Below are 21,353 nucleotides of genomic sequence, written 5' to 3' on the forward strand. Positions count from 1 at the left end.
TTCCTCCAAGGTTCTACTATAGATTACAATATCATCAATATACACAACAACAAATTGGTCTAGGTAGGGATGAAATATTCTGTTCATCAATGTACAAAAGGTGGCTGGAGCATTGGTAAGCCCAAAGGGCATGACACGAAATTCAAAGGACCCATAGCGTGTAACACAAGCTGTTTTGTGTTCATCTCCTTCGGCTATACGCACTTGATAGTACCCTGACCTCAGGTCTAGCTTGGTGAAGTACTTGGCCCTGCTGAGCTGGTCAAAGAGGTCGGCCACCAATGGTATGGGATATTTGTTCTTGATGGTGAGCTTGTTGAGAGCTCGGTAGTCAATACAGAGCCGAAGAGATCCATCATGCTTCTTCTGAAATAGGACTGGTGCTCCAAAAGGGGCCTTAGAAGGCTGAATCAATCCAGCATCCAACAACTCATTCAACTGTCTGCGTAGCTCGGCCAGCTCAGGAGGAGACATTCTGTATGGCGGGCGTGCTGGTGGTTTGGTTCCAGGCTCCAACTCAATCTTGTGGTCAACTTCTCTCCTTGGGGGAAGCTTCTTCGGCAATGTGGGAGGCATGACGTCCTGGAATTCTTCTAGTGCCATTGTAATCACTGGTGGGATATGCTCGGTTAGTGGATCAGGCAGGTCGGAGTCCACCAATGTGGCTAAGTAAGTGGTCTCTCCTTTCCTCACTCCATCCTTGAGTTGCAATGCTGAGAGCATCTTGGGGGTGGACGTGGTATCTGGCACAACTGGAACCATGCAAGGAGCCTGATCTTCAAAAATGCACACTTTGTTGAGGAAGGGCATGGGCACCGCCTTTACTTGAGTTAAGAAGTCCATGCCAAGAACAACCTGAAAATCATCCATGGGCACGACTGAGAGGTCTATCATCCCTTCCCAGTCACCAAGTTGCAAGACCACCCCATGAGCTACACCTTGTATGGGTTTGGCATTAGAGTTCACAGCCTTCAACCATCCGACTTCCTTGGTAGGTGCAAGTTCTACTCGGGATGCCTCTTCCATAGAGATAAAGTTGTGAGTAGCGCCAGTATCCACCATGGCTCTTGTGGGTTTACCATTCAAGCGGATGTCTACATACATCAGTCCCTTCGGCTTGAACTTCGATGCTCCTTGCGGGCTCGCCTTCTTCTTCATTGCATTGAGTCTTCGTAGAGCCCCCATTCTTGTCTCCCCTGGTTCCTTCTCCTCCTCGCTATGCTCATCATCACTAAGCTTTGCAAGCAAGGCATTGAGCTTCCCCCGACTAGGACAATCCTTAGTCCAATGCTTTCCCTCACAGATGAAGCATGGTGCCGGAGGTGTCCTCTTCACAAACTGGCCACCTCTGTATCCAGTGTCTCCTTCGGGTCTCCTGTAGAACTTAAAAGTGTTGGGTTTACTTGGCCCAGAGTCTCCCTTGGGCGCGTAGTAAGGTCTCCTGTCGCCTCCTATCTTGCCTACGCCCTGATATGAGTTGGGTTTGGGGCCGTCTTTGCTTGGTCGCCTGTTGTCTACCAGTTGTTCCGCAACGGCCATGGCTGTGGCGAGGTCCTTCACACCTCGTCTCTGGAGTTCGAGCTCGGTCCATTGTTGTAGGCCGTCCATAAAGTTGAAGAGAAGGTCTTTGTCTGACATGTCCGTGATCTCGAGCGATAGTGCGGAGAACTCCTTCACGTACTCATGCAATGAGCCCGCGTGTTTTAGGTTCTTGAGCTTCCGACGGGCTTGATACTCCACGTTCTCTGGATAGAACTGGCGCTTTATCTCGCTCTTGAACACGGACCAAGTATTAATGGAGCATAATCCTCGCTCCGCATCGGCACATCTCCTGCGCCACCATAACATAGCAACATCAGTAAGATACATAACAACAGTACGCACCTTGGCCGCCTCCTCGACGAGTTCGGCGGCGGTGAAATATTGTTCCATTTGCCACAGGAAATTGTCAAGCTCCCGGGCATCGCGGGTCCCTGCATATGAGGTAGGCTCGCGGACTTTGATCTTTGGAGGGGCTGGAGCAGCAGGTGCACTGGCTGTACTGGCCATCAGCCTCTTCAGAAGGGTTACTTCGCCCTTCAAGTCTTCAAGCTGGATCTGCAGGCACTTCACCAGGTCTTCTAGTGGGTTATCTGGCCTGTTGGAGCTGCCACCGGACTGGTCCTCCAATCTTTCCACGACTGATGCTACGGTCTCAAGGTTGATTTGAAGCTCGTCCACACGGTCACGAGTTTCGCCAACCACTGCTTCACAGCGCATGATGCGCTTGTCCATGGTCGCAAGCTTGTCAACTGACTTGTCACGCTTGCTATGCTTTGAGCTGACGCCTTTGTCCTTGGGAGAGCTACCTCTAGGCTCGTCCTCATCATACACCCGTGAGATCCCTACCTGGATCTCCTCTCGCGTGTCACGATTCTTCATCTGGCTGGTGTTGTTGCGGGGCACGAAAGGGACTCGTTGCACTTGACAACCACTAGTGTCAACCTGGCTCTGATACCAACTGTCACGGGGCTGATCGACGGGGCCCCGTGCGGCGCTCGATTGGGGTCGAGAAAGCCTACAAATGCAAGCAACAACACACAAAAGGAAACAAGAGTGCACACAAATTAGACAAAAGGCAACTTGTATTGCATTAATCAGTGGTAAGCACAAGCACACAGTACAGTGTCGAGGGGATCTCGTGCTTAACCTTTACACGCTTATGAGCTCACTCGACTACCTACCTCCCCTCAAAGAGTACGTTAAGCTTTTGGGGAAGTGATAAAAGGATACATCAAAATACTGTACATTCGTACTACTATTTACATAATTGCCATTGGCATACCCCCCTTACAAAAAGAGTACAAGGACCCAACCCAAGATGCTTAGATGGCGTGCTGATGGCGTGCTGATGGCGCTGATGGTGGCTGAACCGTCACAACCTGGCAGGAAGAGGATTTAAAACAGAGGCTGGTCACGCAAAAGCTTTTTGCTCCTTTTCAAGTATGAATTTGGAGCTAAGCAGAAGTGGGGCCCACGTGTTGAGAAGGGACACCTGGCAGGAAGAGGATTTAAAACAGAGGCTGGTCACGCAAAAGCTTTTTGCTCCTTTTCAAGTATGAATTTGGAGCTAAGCAGAAGTGGGGCCCACGTGATTAGCAGAGATTTGTTATTGACTATGGGTGGTGCTGAAGCCACAACAAAGGAGTCTTCGTTTAAAGGTAAGGTTTCAGAAGTCAATTATTTAAAGGAAAAATTCCAGATTAGTACCCTGTACTTTGGGTCTAGTGCCACTTAGGTACTCAAACTTTAAAATGCGACAATTTAGTACCCGAGCTTTCAAAATGTGCCAATCTAGTACCTGCCATTAACCAGCCCGTTAACCAGCCGTTAAGTGCCATTTGAAAAGACAAAAATACCCTTCGAGTGTCATCTAATTCTCTTTATCAACTATCCAAACTTTGACAAAAAATGAACAGTCCCAAATCCTTGCCTCTTCTGTTAAAAAAAGTTGGGGTCACCAGAATGCCCACTGAGACATAACCCCAACTTTCTTGAATAGAAGAGGCAAGGATTTGAGACTGTTCATTTTTATCAACATGTAAATGGTTGATAAAGAAATTTTCTTCTTCCTAGTTTACTTGGATTTGAGAATTAGAAGTACGCTTCTGTATGTATTTACATTGGTCCCTTCTTGAGTTCCATTGACTGCTTTCAGGTAGCATGGATTGACACCTCGTAGGTGGTGACCAAACTGCTTTTTCTCCATTCTCAGGTGCATTGCTGGGAATGGACTTTCCCAACACATCATAATGTACCAATCTTTTATCTTTATCTGATACAAGTTGACCAAGCAAGGATTATTTATAGATTCTGCAACTGTGCTTGTCCAATCATTATTTCCACTTTATCTTAGAACTTTGGTTACTTGTTTTAGGCTTTGAAGCAACTTTATAGTATTATTTTTCCAACTATAGAACTCTGTCAGAGTTTTGACTATTCTACATGTTTCCAATGGTGCTGTTCTTTTCTCTTTGTTTATGAGTTCCTTCTTAAATCCTTTACAGCTTCAATGACCGGATACGAGATGCAGTACTTGGGGGATCTCCATTTGGTCATCCACTTCAACAGGGTTTTGTGACTGGCTTATCTTTGCAGGTAATTAATATTTCTGTATTATGATCTTAAAAATAAATTGCCTTAGTTTTTATCTGCGACAAGTGCATATGATTCCATTTTGTGTTAGTTTTCACTTTTCTGTAATCCATACCTATATGGAATAAGAATAAAGAATTTGAAAATATTTTCAATATCAAGGAGAATATCAATGAAGGACAAGTTTTTACCTTCCAAAATCATGTGATGTCTTCGTTTATTTTCAAAATCATTACAAGCTTCTCTTGGAGAGGTGCTAGATGCAACCTCTCTGAATAAAAATAGTCAAAGCATTATAGAATACATATTACAACTAAGCCCAATAGAATTGAACCCTGTTGACCCCTTGCTTAGCTAAACAATCAACCATTACATTGGCCTCTTCCCCCATCTATTTTTATTCTTTCTTTTATGTGAAATGGTAACTTTCATTAAACTTAAAAGGAAAATTAATACAGCTGTCACCTTCAGGGGCGAGGTGACCCTTCAAAATAAAAAACAACTTACAAACAAGCCCAGAATAAGGGACCAAGTGCCCTCCTAGTCTATTTAAAATGTGCTTTAAGCTCCCTTGCTAGGTTCATTATATCCGTTACAGTCTATCTAAGGAACCAAGTGCCCAATACTTCTGCTCTAAGTGAGTCACCCAACCCTATTGGGCTAGAGAAAAAAGGCTAGAACTCTTCCTTCCACATCTCTACAAACATCCCCAATTTCAGAGGAGGCAGGATTACCTACAAAGTTCCCATCAAATTTCAATTTCACACTATATTGTAAAGGAGGTGGCCAATCCTTGAGTGGTAATAGATGAACAGGAAGAACCCGCTATTTGTGCTCCAATCTCTAATCAAATCAGCTACTTAGAAGTCCTTGAAAAGATCCAAAGTTTTCAGCCAATAAAACCTTGATGGTGATCTCTTCTATGAGTTCATGTACAGTTCTTTCTTGCCCTTCAGAAATCCTGTTATTTCTCTCTTCCCATATTGCCTAAATAATTGCTGCCCTCGTTGTTCTCCACATTGCCCTTCCCCTTTTCTTTGGTTGTCGGAAAAAAAAAAAAACTAGATCAAAAAGATATGCCACACTTGTGGGAGGATTCCACTTGCAACCAAAGAGAGAGAACCAATCCCAAATTTGAGTAACAAAAGGACAAGAGATTAATAGATGATTTACCATCTCACCACTCTTCAAGCAAAGGCTACAAACATGTGGGGATAAACATTGGCTTGGTCTTTTTCTTTGAAGCACATCCAAGGTGTTAATTTTTTGGAGAACCACTTCCCAACAAAAGGCCCTCACTTTTGGAGGTATAGGAGCACACCACATTTCTTTGACAAGAAAAGAGGTAACCAAGTTAGAAGATTGCAACAAAGCATTGAAAAATGAAGAGTAAGAGAAACAACTTGAGGAGAACTCTGACCAAATTCTACTATCAAGACAAGACTGATCAAGAAACATTGGGTTTTGAAGAGAAAAAAATTCATCTATGAAACCTACTTCTAAATCCCTTAAACTTCTCCTTAAATCTAGATCCCATGAATCCGCAGAGACACGAAAACAGGATATGACTTTAAATTTGTTTAAAGAAAGAGAATAGAGGATCTTAAGTCTATCCTTAAGAGTATGGTCCCCAATCCAAGTGTCCTCCCAAAAGAGAACCTTATTACCCAAGCAAGCATCATACTTGATGAAAGGAAAAAAAGTGGGTAGGACACCAACGGTGTCTTTCCACGGGAAGGAATGAGAAGCTCTAGGGTCGAGACCAACATTCCATCCTTTAGCTTCCATTCCATATATACTTGGCTACACCATTTACCAAAATGGAGTAGTGGCAAGTAGATAAACAATCCTTGATCCAGCTACACCATCTTTCTCCAAACCCTCTATTTCTCAAAACTTCAAGCAAAATGCCCCCGTCCACCAAATCATAAGCCTTTTCCAAGTCAAGTTTGAAAATCAGCCCCTTTTCTCCTTGTCTTTTCTATAATCCACACGTTCATTGGCAACAAGGATCTGATCGGTAACTTTCTCCTAGACACAAAAGCTCCTTGGTTTGGAGAAATTAGGGATAGTAGTACTTTTTTGATACTTAAGGCTAAGACCTTAGAGATGACCTTATACATACTACCAATCAGGCTAATGGGTCTAAAGGTAGCATTTCTTGAGTTCATATTATCCCTATATCAGCATATTACTGACACAAGTTCCTCCAGCCACCCCACTACCACTTTAGAGTCACCTTCAATAATTAAGTTCTCCATGCTCAGCCTGTTTGCAGTCTGAACTCCTTGTGTAGCACCTAGCAATTCAACCCTTATAGAGTCTCTTGTACCCATTGGTTCCGGGAACAAAGTTTTTACATCCTTGTCTCTTATAACTCCAACTCTAGATGGCCCTGGATTACTTTGACTACTCCCATCTAAATTCAGCTTCATGTATCCTTCCAAAGGAGGTGTCCACACCAAGTTTACCCTAGTCTTCTTTGAAGAACTTCTTGCCACCATATAACAATCATCAAAGGAGATTTGGCAAAAGAACTCCATAATTCTTAACCAGTGTATTACCCTGCCATCACACTTTTCTTGACCTCTTGTCCACTTATATCCTTTTCTTGGAAGACTCTTGTGTTTTTTTGCTAAATGGTCTAATCACTGCTGCTTTTGTACACCTCCACATTATTCTTTCCCTTCTCATTGACCAGGTAAATGTAGATGGATCAAATAGCAAACTTCTGTTGTCAAGTTTCACTTGCACCCAAACAAAGAGGAAAACCAATCCAAAATATTTGTAGCAAATGGACAGGAGATTAGTAAGTGGTAGCAATTTTAACAATTTGATTCACACATGATGCACTAGTTTGGGGACATACAAAGAAAGTTTTTTTTTTTTTTCTTTTGCAAACAATCCAAGGTGTTTATTTTCCCATAGAACACTTCCCAGCAAAAGGCCTTAATTTTAGGAGGGATCGGCCTGCAGTGCACCAAACTTCCTTGAAGGGAAAGACCTGAAGGTTGGAAGGCTGAGAAAGGGACTTAAAAAAGGAGGCACAAGAAAAACGACATTTGGGTGAGGAATGGGGCTCAAGACAAACTCTAGTCAGAAGATGCAAAAGCTTTGTCACTGAAACAAGCTCTTTATTCCTCAATCATCTATGAAAATTAAAATCCCAATTATGACCCAATGGAAGTAATGGAAGGATTAGGAATTTTTAAATAGCCTCATTTTTATTATATGCTCCATAATATTACTTTAATAAAATTCCACAATCTACACCACTGTTCACATTTTTGTTAATGTGAAATTTTAATAGTAATTACATGATTCAGTTTTGCCCTTGAAGCTTTATGTTCATATTGATGCATAAGTCATAAAGTGCATCCTAAGAGTACTTTTATTCATTTTTATAGGTGTTGTAAGCCTAGTGTTTTTAGATGGTTGTATTGACTTGAGGCCAGAAAGTGTTTTGGAATGGTAGAATACTGATATTGTTTCATTCTATTGCCAATGGGCATATTTATACAATAATCTGCTGCAATAAATAGAAAGAAAAGAAAATAGAAAGAAGAAGAAATAGAAAGAAGAGAAAATAGAAAGTACAAAAACAGAAAGAAAGAAATAGAAAGAAAACTTTCTAAATCAATCCTTCCACAATCCTAGGAATATATACAATTCTATTTTCAGATCTGAACCAGTAACCCCACGTTTTCCAACACTCCCCCTCAAGCTGGTGAATAGAGATCCTCCATTCCTAGCTTGGCTATAATTCTCCGAAAGTCTGTACTATTGAGCCCTTTAGTAAGTACATCAGCCAGTTGTCCTTTTGTAGACACATAGGGAGTGCAAATCAACTTTCTGTCCAGTTTCTCTTTTATAAAGTGTCGGTCAATTTCGATGTGCTTCGTCCTGTCATGTTGAACAGGATTGTGAGCAATATCGATGGTTGACTTGTTGTCACAATATAGTTTCATAGGCTCTTCTCGTGGAATCTTCAGGTCTTCTAAAATTATCTTCAACCAGAGTAATTCACACATTCCTTGTGCCATAGCCCTGAATTCTGTCTTTGCACTTGACCGAGCCACTACATTTTGCTTCTTACTCCTCCAAGTGACTAAGTTTCCTCCTAAGAAGGTACAGTAACCAGAAGTGGACCGTCTATCTACTGGAGATCCTGCATAATCGGCATTTGTATTTGCTTCAAGAGTTAGTCCTCCATTTCTTCTGAATAAAATTCCTTTTCCTGGATTGGCTTTCAAATAGTGCAGAATTCGATGAGTAGCCTGCAGATGAACTTCTTTAGGATTATGCATAAACTGACTTATTACACTTACAGCATATGCAATATCCGGTCGTGTATGTGCAAGATAAATGAGTTTTCCAACTAGTCTTTGGAACATCTCCTTGTCTACACTTGCATTCTCGTGGGCTTCTCCAAGTTTATGATTGGGATCTATAGGTGTGGAAGCTGGTTTACATGCCATATTTCCTGTTTCTCTCAAAAGATCAACAACATACTTTTCTTGAGAGATAAAGATGCCTTGTTTAGAATGTGCAACTTCAATTCCAAGAAAATACTTTAGTCTCCCCAAGTCTTTTATCTCAAATTCTTTGGCAAGGCAGTTTTTCAATGCTTCCTTCTCCTTTTTATCATTCCTAGTAACGATTATATCATCCACATAGACTAATAGTGCAGTAACTCGCCCCGAGGCTGTGTGTTTGATAAACAATGTGTGGTCACCTTGACTTTGCTTGTAACCTGTACTTAGCATTACCTTCGTAAACCTTCCAAACCATGCTCTCGGAGATTGTTTGAGACCGTATAGTGCTTTCTTCAACCGACAAACTTTGTTCCCTTTAATGCCTTCTCCAAAACCCAGTGGAATGTCCATGTATATCTCCTCTTCTAGATCACCATGGAGAAACACATTTTTTACATCAAACTGTTGCAAATCCCAATTATAGTTAGCAGCCAACGACAGTAACACCCTTACTGTATTCATTTTAGCTATTGGGGCAAAAGTCTCCTGATAATCTACCCCATAAGTCAGTGTATATCCCTTGGCTACCAGGCGTGCTTTGTACCTTTCTAATGACCCATCAGATTTGTACTTAAATGTGAACACCCATTTACAATCTACCGTCTTCTTGTTTCTTGGTAGATCCACAACTTCCCATGTGTTGTTTTTTTCTAATCCCTCCATTTCCACTCTCATGGCTTTTCTCCACTCCTTATTAGAAAGTGCCTCGGCTAAAGTATTAGGAATTGGAATGGTGTTAAGGCTGGCTAGAAAACTTTTATGGGATTTAGAGAATCTTTGGAATGATACATATTTGGCTAAAGGGTACAATGGGCGTTTGGTACATTCTCTGGTTTCTTTTCTCAGTGCAATAGGTAGTTCTAGGATTAGGAGTTGAATCTTGGACTTGCACAGGTTGAGGATCTGGATTTTTCCTCCTAGAGTAAACCTGCATATATCTAACATTATCATGCACATCATTCGTGGGGTTAACAGTGTCTGAATTTGGTTCAATGGTCGGGTTGTTTGACTCTTGTTGAGACTCGGGAATGTGGGGCTCAGAGGAATGTGACTCAGAGGGATGTGATTCTTGACGATTGAATGTCTGTGAGGAGGGTAAAACATCTAGGGAGAGTAGATCCGAGGCCTTATCTTCCATTAATGAGGGCTCCCCCTGAAGATAAGGTTGAGTAAAGAAAGATTTTCCTTCCTCAAATGTGACATCGATGGAGGTGTAGAATTTTCTGGTGGCTGGATGATAACATTTATAACCTTTCTAAGTTGGGGAATATCCCAAGAAGACACACCTGATTGCTCGTGGGTTTAATTTTCCCTTATTATGGACATGAACAAAGGCAGTGCAGCAAAAAATTCTTGGTGTGAGATTATTTGAGGCTCGAATATCAGGGTAAAATTGAGAAATGACTTGTATTGGGCTTCGGTTGTCAAGAACTTTAGATGGTAGTCTATTTATGGTGTAGGCAGCAGTAAGGATAGCTTCCCCCCAATATTGTTTTGGCACCTGATTTTGAAAGAGAAAGGCTCGGGTGGTTTGCAAAAGATGGCCATTTTTTCTCTCAGCTACCCCATTCTGTTGGGGAGTGTTAACACAGGAGGATTCATGCACAATGCCTTCTTTCTGGAAAAATGGGGACAAATTCTGATTAAAATAATCTGTAGCATTATCAGATCGAAACCTTTTAATTCTCACACCAAATTGAGTTTGGACCATGTTATGAAAGTTGGGAAGGATCGTACCCACATCAGATTTAGACTTAAGAAGAAAAATCCATGTGACCCTAGTGCAATCATCAATAAAGGTGACGAACCATCTGGAACCAGTAATGTTGGGAATTTGAGAAAGGCCCCATATATCCGAATGAATCAAATAAAAAGGAGTTGAAGATCTTTTATTGCTGATTGGGAAAGAAACCCTTTTGTGCTTAGCAAGTTCACAAACATCACAATGAAAGGTTTCAACATCAATTCCTTTAAACAAGGAAGGAAGCATTGTTTTTAAAATAGGAAATGAAGGATGACCAAAACGGAAATGATGACGCCAAATTAAATCTTTATTGGAGGTAGATAAGAATGACTCGTGTGTGACATGCATAACAGTGTGAGATGATTTGCTGGTTGGTTCAAGGTAGTAGAGTCCATCTCTTTCCTTAGCAAGTCCAATCTTCTTCCTCAAAACCTGGTCCTGAAATACACAGTAAGAAGGGAAGAACACAACATTGTAGTTCACATCTTGGGTGAGTTTATGTATAGAGATAAGACTAGTGGATAACTTAGGAACATGAAGCACATTTTTAAGTAATAGGGATGGAGTAATTTGAATATTCCCAATCCCTACCACTGTGGTGAAAGAACCATCAGCAACAGAAATTTTTCTATTACTAGGACAGGGTGTATAGGTGAGAAAATGTAGTGAAGAGGGTGTCATGTGGTCAGTAGCTCCAGAATCAAGAATCCATGGAAAAACACTAGCCGAGGCATGTAATCCTAGAGATAAAGACTCACCTGAGAGAGCAAGAGAGGTAGAACCACTTCCTGGTTTCAAGGATTTCAGGAAGCACCTTAGCCTTTCAATTTCTTCATCATTAAATGGTCCCTGACTTGAGTGTTCTTGCTGCGGGGTTGTGGAGACATTATGGGCCTGTTGAACTCCTTTTGAAACTCCTCGATTTCCCCATTCCTTGCTGGATGTGGGAGGTTTCCCATGAAGTTTCCAGCATCGATCTTTCGTGTGTCTGGGCTTCTTGCAATAGGTGCACCAGAGGTTATCGTTAGAGTCATGGGTGGTTGTGTCACGAGCCAAGTTGTGATTGTTCTCACCCTTTGAACCACTGTAACTTCCTCCCCTTGCCACCATGGCTGAGCCTTCGGGATCTTTAGGCTCAAGCATGATTCCACGGTGGCTTTCCTCAACTCTGACAAGGGCTATGACTTCATTCAAAGGAGGCACTTCTTCTTTGCCAAGAATTTGTATTCGGACCTGATCAAATTCAGCATTCAGTCCGACCAAAAAATCATACACCCTATCTCTTTCAATAAAATTCTTCAAGATCACAGCATCATCTGCGCACTTTGTCTCAAGAACCCGATAATGATCAAGCTCATGCCATAAATTTTGCAGCAGATTTGCATACTCTGTAACACTCCTGCTCCCTTGTTTGGCCGCCACAGTCTTCACTTTGACCTCATAGACACGAGCAGCGTCATGGGCTTTAGAATAGGTTTGTTGGACAGCATCCCAAATAGCCTTTGCAGAGGGAAGAAACATACAAGTATCACTGATCTCGGGTGTCATTGAACTCCACAACCATGACATAATCATGGAGTCCTCTTCGTCCCAAGCATCAAAATTTGGCTTGCCCAACCTTGGTCCTGTTCCAAGGTGATGACTAATTTTTCCTTTTCCCTTCAAATAGGTACGCACTAGTTGTGACCACTTCAAGTAATTTTGGCCATTCAGTCTATATGTTGCCTGAATATTCTGCAAATCACCAATGTGAGGATGAGAATTTGTTGCTCCTTCATCGGTTTGGACGGGAGCACTTGTTGCAGTCATGTCGGACATTGTTAATGGAGGAAAAATAAGGCCAGCAGGAAAGGAGAATAAAGGAACACTTCTGGTTACAGATCAACACTGAAGGCCAGAAGAGAAAAACACAAAAAACTGGCAATGAAGGCCGAAAAAATCTCAAGGTTGACAAACCTAGAGCTCTGATACCATGTTTTGGAATGGTAGAATACTGATATGTTTCATTCTATTGCCAATGGGCATATTTATACAATAAGCTGCTGCAATAAATAGAAAGAAAGAAAAATAGAAAGAAAAGAAAATAGAAAGAAGAAGAAATAGAAAGAAGAGAAAATAGAAAGTACAAAAACAGAAAGAAAGAAATAGAAAGAAAACTTTCTAAATCAATCATTCCACAATCTTAGGAATATATACAGTTCTATTTTCAGATCTGAACTAGTAACCCCACGTTTTCCAACAGAAAGTATAAGCTTTATTTAGTAAGGATGCTTCATACCTTAGAGTCTTAGACTACTATGCCACTATGCCAGAAAATTGCTGGAGAGTCATGATAAGATGTGCATTCAAAAGAACGTCAGAGACTTAAAGGGTCCTCCAAGAGGGTTCTAGCTTCTAGAATGAATATCTTTTTATTTGTATAAAATGTAATTATTTGTTATTCTGCATGGTGCTGTTGGTGGGGAATTTGCCTCAGGTGAATCTCCCAACCTCCTGCACTTCTTCTAATCCTCTATAATAGAATTTTCTACATTGCTGAATGGTGATGAGAAAAGGAAAAATAGATTAGGTAGTGATGGTAAGACCAGATCATGGCTTTACTTGCTACTATAATCATGAAAACCATTTTGAATGGGATTCTCTTTAAAACAAAATTTGCAAGAAGAGGCATAACATTTTCAATTCTTGAGTTTCAAATATTCCTGAAACTTAATTGCCCATGTTTGTGGTTTTTATGCTTGTTCCACATGATGATTGGAAGTAGAGTATTTGGTTGTTGGTTACTAACTTCTTCTCTCACAGCCTAACTCACACGACCATGGTGATAAAACTTCCATGGACCACATGCTTGCAGTGTCACAGGACTACATCCAGGTGCGTCTTTTTATTACACAGATGTTGTGCATAGCCTGCACATTTTGCATAATACTATAATAGATGTGAACTTTAACCAAAGCTATCTGGTGGTTAGCAACAGTGTAGTTGAGGTGGCTAAGCATTGCTTAGGTGTTCCTGCCTGGCAAGGCAAGTTGAGGCCTAGGTGAAAAAGTAAATATTATATGTATATATAAATCATTTAAATAGAAAGGTTGTTACAAGATCTGATGATATGATATCTATAATTGTTAAGGTGCATAAGCAAGTCTATGCTACAGTGGAGCACCTAGTTGCCTAGGCAATAGAATTTTATAAAATAGAAAAAAATAAATTCTAGGTTAGTTTTCTAGTTTTATATACCAATAAGCATGCATCTAAATTGAAAAAAAAAATTCACAACCTTAATTTTTTTGATAAGTAATAAGAAGCATTTTATTAAAGATCAAATAAGAACTATCAAAGGATACAGCACAAAAAATCCATAGAGGTGCAAGATGCAACCTCAAAAACAAATCAAGATTACGATTGAGCCCAAAATAAATGATCCCTATTCACCCCTTACTTAGCTAGAAGATCTGCCAGCCCATTAGCCAATCTCCTCTCCCACTGAACTCTCACTATTATGTTGGAACCAGCCATTTGAATCTTTTCATTGTCCCCTAAAGGACAAAGCTACAGTTCAGCTCCTTCAACGGTTCAACCACCAACTACTAGTTTGGGATCACCTTCAATCTTTTTTGGTAAATAAGAATCACCTTCAATTAGCATACTCCCAAAGTTTAGCTCTTTATCAATCTGTGCTCCCTATAGAGCTACTTAAACCTCTGGCCTAACCACATCCCCCACTCCAATTGGACCAGAAAATAAGGCAACAATTTGATCCTCTGCATTTCTAAAAACTCCTCTAATACCGGAAGGCCCAGGATTACTGAGGCTGCTGCCATCAAAGTTTAGCTTGATAAAGCCTTATTCAGGGGGTTTGCAAGCTACTATGGGCTTGTCCTCAAAGAAAGAAGATTTTGCAACCAATTCCTAGTTTCTCCAAAGGTCAACAAAGGAGAATTGTGAGAAAAGATCCAAAGATTTAGCCCAATTGATAACCTTCTTCAAAATGCAAACCTAAACAGTAGTCCCTTTCTTTATCATTAAAATCCTAGCATTTCTTCCCTCTTGAACCTTCCATACCAAAGCATCCCTAGCACATCTCCACAAAACTCTCCCTATTCTTTTAGGCCACCTGAAGGTAGTCGGGTTGAAGGGTCCACCAATTTGCAGAGGCACTGTCCACTTCCATCCAAAAAGACCAAAAATCTTTTCCCAAAGTCCAAAAAGAGCAGGAGATTAGTAGGTGGTAACAACTTTCTTCATTAGCTTTGCCAAGGAAAAACTAGTTTGGTGAGATACTAAGATTAGGTCTTCTCTCTTGCAGGTTATTCAATGTGTTTAATTTTCCAAGAGAGCCTAGCAAAGGGCTCCCACTTTAGGGGAAATAGGTTTGAACCAAATTTCCTTGCAAAAGAAAGGTTGAGGATTAGGGATAGAGCACAACTAAGAGAAAAAAGAAGCTTAGGAAAACAGACCCCAGAGGGTTAGGAGTGCATAGATGGGCATCGGGTTTAGAGTGATCCAAATAAACAGGGTCAAGAGTTTTGAGAAATGAAGCAACCAGGTCAAGATTTAAAATATTCAAATCTCTTCTAAAACTATATTCCAACTGAAACCAGAAGAATGGGAAAGTGAAACAAACCTCTGAATGGGTTCATTTTTAACGAGGGACAGGGAATATAGGATGGGAAAAAGGTCCTTGAGAGTGGAAATACCACTGCAAACGTCCTCCCAAAACAGAACCCTATCTCCTGTACACACATCATACCTGATAACAATGTTTTGAAAATCGTAATCGTATTGTAAATCATAGAGAAAGTTGAATCAAATTGAATTGTGAATCGTATCGTAAGTTGTATGATTATTTCTATTTTATACAAACTTGTCAAAAAATTAAATATTGATACATATATATATAGGAAAGTGATTTTACCCTATTTTTGATCTATATCTACCATATATGTACTTAAAACAATAGAATTTACCACTTATACAATAGAAGTCTAAGATGATATAATCAAGTTTGACTTGAAAATCAAACAAATATACATACAATGTCCCTTTAACTTACATATGATAGAAAATAAACTCAATTTCTAGTCTTGAATAATGTAAATAAGTCGTTTTCTAGTAAGGGCTAAAAAAGTCTCCCATGGCAAAACAAAACATAAAAAAAAAAAAAAAAAAAAACAAAACAAAGTAGAGAACTAGTTCTTAATTGAATTTATATGAACCATAGTGAATCATAAAAATTGTAAGATTTATGAATCGAATCATAGGATTTAAAAAAAAAATCGTAAGATTTTTGCAGAAAAGGATTCAGACATAAGATTTGAATTGAAACCCTTGGGATTCTTGATTCAAATCATGAATCGTAAGATTTTGACAACATTGCCTGATAAGGATTAGGAATTAGGGAAGAGTACCATTAATAGCCTTCTTCTGAGAGTTTAAAGTGGCCTACCCAGAAATACCAGTATCCCGACCATTACCTGCACACCGGTGAATATTTCCTACTACATTATGTGAAAGTGTGTTAGAAATCCCCCATACTCTCAGGCCCTTCCTAAGGGCCATCTCCATAGCCATTTACCCAATAAAGCTACATTCTTCTTCCCTAAATTGCTTAAGCCCAAACCCCCTTGCTCCATACTTCTACACTCTTACTCCCATCTCACCAAGTGGTCCATTCTTCCTTCACCAGGCTCCCATAGTCCTATTAGAAATCCCCCATTATCTTCTCTATTTTCACACCTCCCTTTATTGCATCTTAAAGATGGAGAAATTAAACCAGAAGATTTGCTAAGGTAGGCTTTATCAGAGTAATTTGACTCCCAAGAGACATAATTTCTCTTCCAAGCTGACAATTTCTTAGCACAATTTTCAATAATTGGACTCCAAAAGCTTCCTTCCTGTGGGTTATCTCCTAAGGGCATACCTAGATACTTCAACGACCAACTAGCAATAGGATACCCTAAGACCTCCGCTACCCCGACCAGCTCCTCCTCCCCCAAATTCAACCCCACCATGCAACTTGTTTTCCTCAAAATTAATCTTCAATTTAGAGATAAGTTTAAACAATTGTATCATTAGCAAACTGCAAGTGTGTTAGAACTATACTCTCCCTCCCTACCCTCTAACCTCTAAAGAAATCCAAACTATCAGATCTCAGTATAAATCTACTGAACACCTCAACTACCAAGGTAAATAAGAAAGGAGAGAGGGGGTCCCCTTGCCTCAATCCTTTGGTGGCTAGAAAGAATTCTCTAATCACTCAATTAACTATAACCTAACAATGACAAGTTTTCAAACACCCTTCAATCCAACCACACTGCCTCTCTCTAAACCCATAGTTTCTCAACAAATCCAACAGAAAATACCAATCATACATGTCAGCAAAAGATGTCTAACTCTAAAGAGAATGAGGGTTCAAGGCACAGTTCATTGTGACACCGGAGACTGTTATCTCTGGTGACAAATCTCAGGTAGGAGCAAGACAGCTGCTGAGCAGAAAGTGGTGGACTGGCTTAAAGGCTTCGTAGATGGTCTACTTTATGCAGAAAAAACACAAGGTTGGGAAAATGAAATGACTTATAAAGGAAAGAGGTTCACAGTAGCAAACAAAAGAAATAGAAATGGAGGATTCTTAGTTTTAACAGAGTTCTTTGGGAAGGGGAGAAAACAAACAATATGTATACCAGAGGGACAAGCTAAACAGGGGTGGAGGGTGATTGCTGGAGCACTTGAGGAATTCAACCAGGGAAAATGGGAGTTACTGGACAACGAACAGCAAGATAGAAGTAAAGAACTTAACTCAGGGGTCATAGGTGGGGGAAAATTTGGGAAAACAAACCAGCTTAATATCTCGTTCTTTCCCATTTCAATACTCTCTACTGAAACCAATTCGAAGGTGTAGGTTTTCAAGACTGCTATTCAGTCTTGACCACTAAGAGATTTCAGGTTCGATGAGAAGAGAAAGTGAAGAAGAAGTAGAAGAAAGAGTGGTGAAAGAGCAGTAGAACACAGATTTTGAGGAGAAGAACAGAATGTCAATATTCTGCCGCCGCCACTTTAAGTTAATATATATAGGTTATGCTAGTTACATGAAAGGACATATCTGCCCTTGGTGTTTATATCGTAACTGCTAACAAATAACAAACAATATAAAACTGAAACTAGAAATAACAGAATAGCAAAATAACCACAGCTGTGACTAAATACATTCTACCCTACGGACAGAGTGGGACCACAGCTGTGGGGCCCACATCAATGTTCTCTACACTCCCCCTCAAGTTGGGAGTATATGTTCATCATTCCCAACTTGGATAGATCCGCCTCTAGCTTCTTTCTTGATACGGCTTTAGTGAGGATGTCTGCTAGTTGCATACTGGATGTGATGTAAGGGAGGCATACTTCTTGAGATGAGACCCTCTCTCGCACAAAATGGCGGTCAACTTCAATGTGTTTGGTTCTGTCATGCTGTACTGGATTATGTGCTATATTAATGGCGGCTTGATTATCACAGTACAGCATCAGGGGCTTCTCATACTCAATACCCAACTCCTCAAGTAGAGATCTTAGCCATAGGATTTCAGCCACTCCATTGGCCATGGACCTGTATTCTGCTTCAGCACTTGACTGGGAGGCAACACTTTGTTTCTTACTTCTCCAGGAAACAAGGTTTCCTCCCACAAGGGCACAATATCCTGAGGTAGACCTTCTGTCATCAACACTCCCAGCCCAATCTGCATCAGTATAGACCTCCACCTTCATGCCATTGTTGTTCTTGAAAAGTATACCCTTACCTGGGCATCTCTTCAAGTAGGCTAAGATTCTTTCTGCCGCAAGAAGATGTGTGGTTCTAGGAGAATGCATGTACTGGCTGACAACACTAACAGCATAAGTAATATCTGGCCGAGTGAGGTAGAGATATAGGAGCTTTCCTACCAGTTGCTGGAACATAACTTTGTCTTCAAGAAGCTCCCTACTCTCGGCACTAATCCTGTGATTCTGTTCAATTGGTGTATCTGCAAGCTTGACACCTAACTTTCCAGTTTCTGCCAACAAGTCTAGGACATATTTCCTCTGAGATATAAAGATCCCCTATTTGGATCTAGCAACCTCAATACCCAAAAAATACCGGAGTACACCAAGGTCCTTCACCTCAAATTCTTGGTGAAGAAGTTGTTTAAGAGACTCAATCTCATGGCTATCATTCCCTGTGACCACAATATCATCAACATATACGGCCAGTAGTGTCAAAGAGGACTCCACCCTCTTGATGAATAGGGTATGATCTGACTGGGCCTGTACATATCCAAACTTCACAAGTGCTAGACTGAATCTATCGAACCAAGCCCTAGGTGACTGTTTCAAACCATACAAAGCCTTGTTGAGCCGGCAGACCTTCTTACCTATTTCTGCATCATAGAATCCAGGAGGCAAACGCATGTTAACTTCTTCCTGTAGATCTCCATTCAGAAAGGCATTTTTCACGTCCATTTGGTATAAAGGCCAAGTGTGACTTGCTGCAAGGGACAATAGAACTCGAATAGTAGTCATCTTGGCTACCGGTGCAAATGTCTCCAAGTAATCTATGCCATAAGTCTATGTAAACCCTCTTGCAACTAACCGAGCTTTATACCTCTCAATAGATCCATCTGCATTATGCTTCACCGTAAATACCCATCTGCATCCAACTGGTTTCTTTCCTTTTGGCAAATCAACTACCTCCCAGGTGTTGTTTTTCAACAGGGCATCCATCTCAACTTGCATTGCATCTTTGCATTCAGGGACGGATAGGGCTTCTTGCACTGTTCTTGGAATAGGGACATTGGAAATGGAGCTAAGGTAGGACCTGTAGGTAGGAGATAGGCGATCATAGGATAAAAAATGGGAAATACAGTGGGCTGTGGATGTGCTACAATGTTGTTTCCCTTTACGGACTGCAATTGGAAGGTCAAGATCATTTGTAGGGGAAGTCTCTGTGGGCTCTGGGACTGAAGTATCTGGACCTGGAGCTGCAGATGAGATTAGAGCTGGTCTGGACTGCTGATGATCAGGATCAACCTGCCTGCACCGCCTGTGATAAACCCTCAACTCCTGATCCCTCTGACCACCCTCACCATTGCAGTTCCCATCACCCAATGGAATAGGTAAAGGAACTGCCCCACTCTCACTGCTCTCCCCCTGAAGACAAGAATTCAAACCCCCACTCTCACTACTCTCCCCCTGAGGGGCAACCCGAGGATAATAGGGTGTCCCCTCAAAGAAAGTGACATCCATGGAGACAAACTTCCTCCCGGAGACAGGATCATAACAGCAATAACCCTTTTGAGTTTGTGCATAACCAAGGAAGATGCATTTGGAGGCTTTGGGTTCGAACTTGGAGGGATGGGGTCCGAGAAGCTGAACAAAGCAAGTGCAACCAAATGTCTTAAGGGGAATAGAAAGCAAGTCCTCACGTGGGTGTAGAAGCAAAAAAGGAGATCGCATATCAAGGACCCTGGAAGGGACCTGATTAATAAGGTATACCGCTGTGAGGATAGCGTCCCCCTAGAAGCGAATAGGGACATTGGAAGTAAACATGAGGCTTCTAGCCACTTCCAAAATGTGCCTATTCTTCCTCTCGGCAACTCCATTCTGCTGAGGTGTATGAGGGCAAGAGCTCTGGTGGATAACCCCATGATGAAGAAGATAAGATGTCAATGATTTAGCAAAGTATTCCTTTGCGTTATCAGATCGGAGAACTTTGATCTTGGCATCAAACTGGGTTAGGATCATTTGGTGAAAATTTTGGGTCAGGGAAGGTACCTCATCTCGTGAATGCATAAGATAAACCCAAGAAAAGCGGGTATGGTCATCAACAAATAACAAAAAATATCTGTACCCACCCATGGAAGGGATATGATAAGGCCCCCAAACGTCAGTATGCACAATATCAAAAGAATTATCACTCCTTTGATTACTCAATAAATAAGGCTTTCTACAATGCTTAGCAAACTCACAACTTTCACACTGTAGCTGAGACAACTCAATAGACTCAAATAAAGTAGGAAACAGACTCTGTAAAGATCGAAAGACAAATGACCTAATCGGTTATGCCAAAGCATAACCGGACTCACACTCTTAGAAACAAAAGACAACTTCTCTATTGACTCTCCCTGATGGAACCGCTCCCCGAGCAGATAGATCCCATTCGTCTCACGGCCAGTCCCAATCACCTTCTGCGTCTCCAAATCCTGAAAAACACATCGGTCAGGGAAGAAGGTTACTGAGCAGTTCATATGCTTGGTAATACTACTGACTGAAAGAAGGTTAGTATCAAGCTTAGGCACATGCAAAACAGATGATAGGGAGATAATATCTGAAAGCTTGATGTCACCCTTCCCAGAATAGGAACCAGGGAGCCATCAACAATAGATACCTTATTCCTACCAGAAGACAAATGGTAAGTAGTAAACAGTGAAGGCAAGCTAGTCATGTGATCAGATGCACCTGAGTCTATTACCCAACAAGGTTCAGTAGTACCTGGAGCTGAGGCATGATAGGCTGAAGCTCGAGTACCTGAATGGGCGAAGGCAGATGTGACGGGGGCTGATGGAGGCTGCGGTGGCTGAGCTGAATTTCCAACCTCCTTTTCTAGTTGTATTAGGGCAGCCCGAACTGCAGCTAAGGTCTCCAAAGATGTTCCTTTTGTGCCAGATGAGGATGCTGAATCAGTGTTCATGGCTACATGAGCAGTGCCCTTCTTGTTTCTTAACTTCGTAGGAACCAAGTGGGGATGCAGTTTCCAACATGTCTCTTTTGTATGTTTGGGTTTCTTACAATGTTCACATACTACATCCTTCTTGTCTTCCTTCCTCCTGTCCTTCTCTGAATCACCCCTTGATTTGGGTGTAGCCGCTACAAAGGCTGATATGGGTTGCATCATAACCTTCCTTCTGGTTTCTTCACTG

At 41.2% G+C, this 21,353-nt stretch overlaps 1 protein-coding gene across 3 annotated transcripts in view; it reads left to right on the plus strand.

The window, feature by feature from the left end:
• The window catches only part of LDA (limit dextrinase), a 98,466-nt gene that overhangs the window by 59,046 nt on the left and 18,067 nt on the right, over window positions 1-21,353 (plus strand). For all 3 annotated transcript variants that reach the window (XR_016077970.1, XR_016077971.1, XM_010268956.3), the window contains exons 17-18: window positions 4,047-4,137; window positions 13,216-13,287. Coding sequence is in view for 1 of the 3 variants with exons in the window: in XM_010268956.3 (XP_010267258.1) it covers window positions 4,047-4,137; window positions 13,216-13,287 (163 nt within the window). In the remaining 2 variants the exon portion in view is untranslated. The remainder of the gene's footprint in view (window positions 1-4,046; window positions 4,138-13,215; window positions 13,288-21,353) is intronic.

Source organism: Nelumbo nucifera, chromosome 6 (assembly GCF_055504915.1).
Source record: "Nelumbo nucifera cultivar China Antique chromosome 6, China Antique-T2T, whole genome shotgun sequence".
Taxonomy (NCBI): domain Eukaryota; kingdom Viridiplantae; phylum Streptophyta; class Magnoliopsida; order Proteales; family Nelumbonaceae; genus Nelumbo; species Nelumbo nucifera.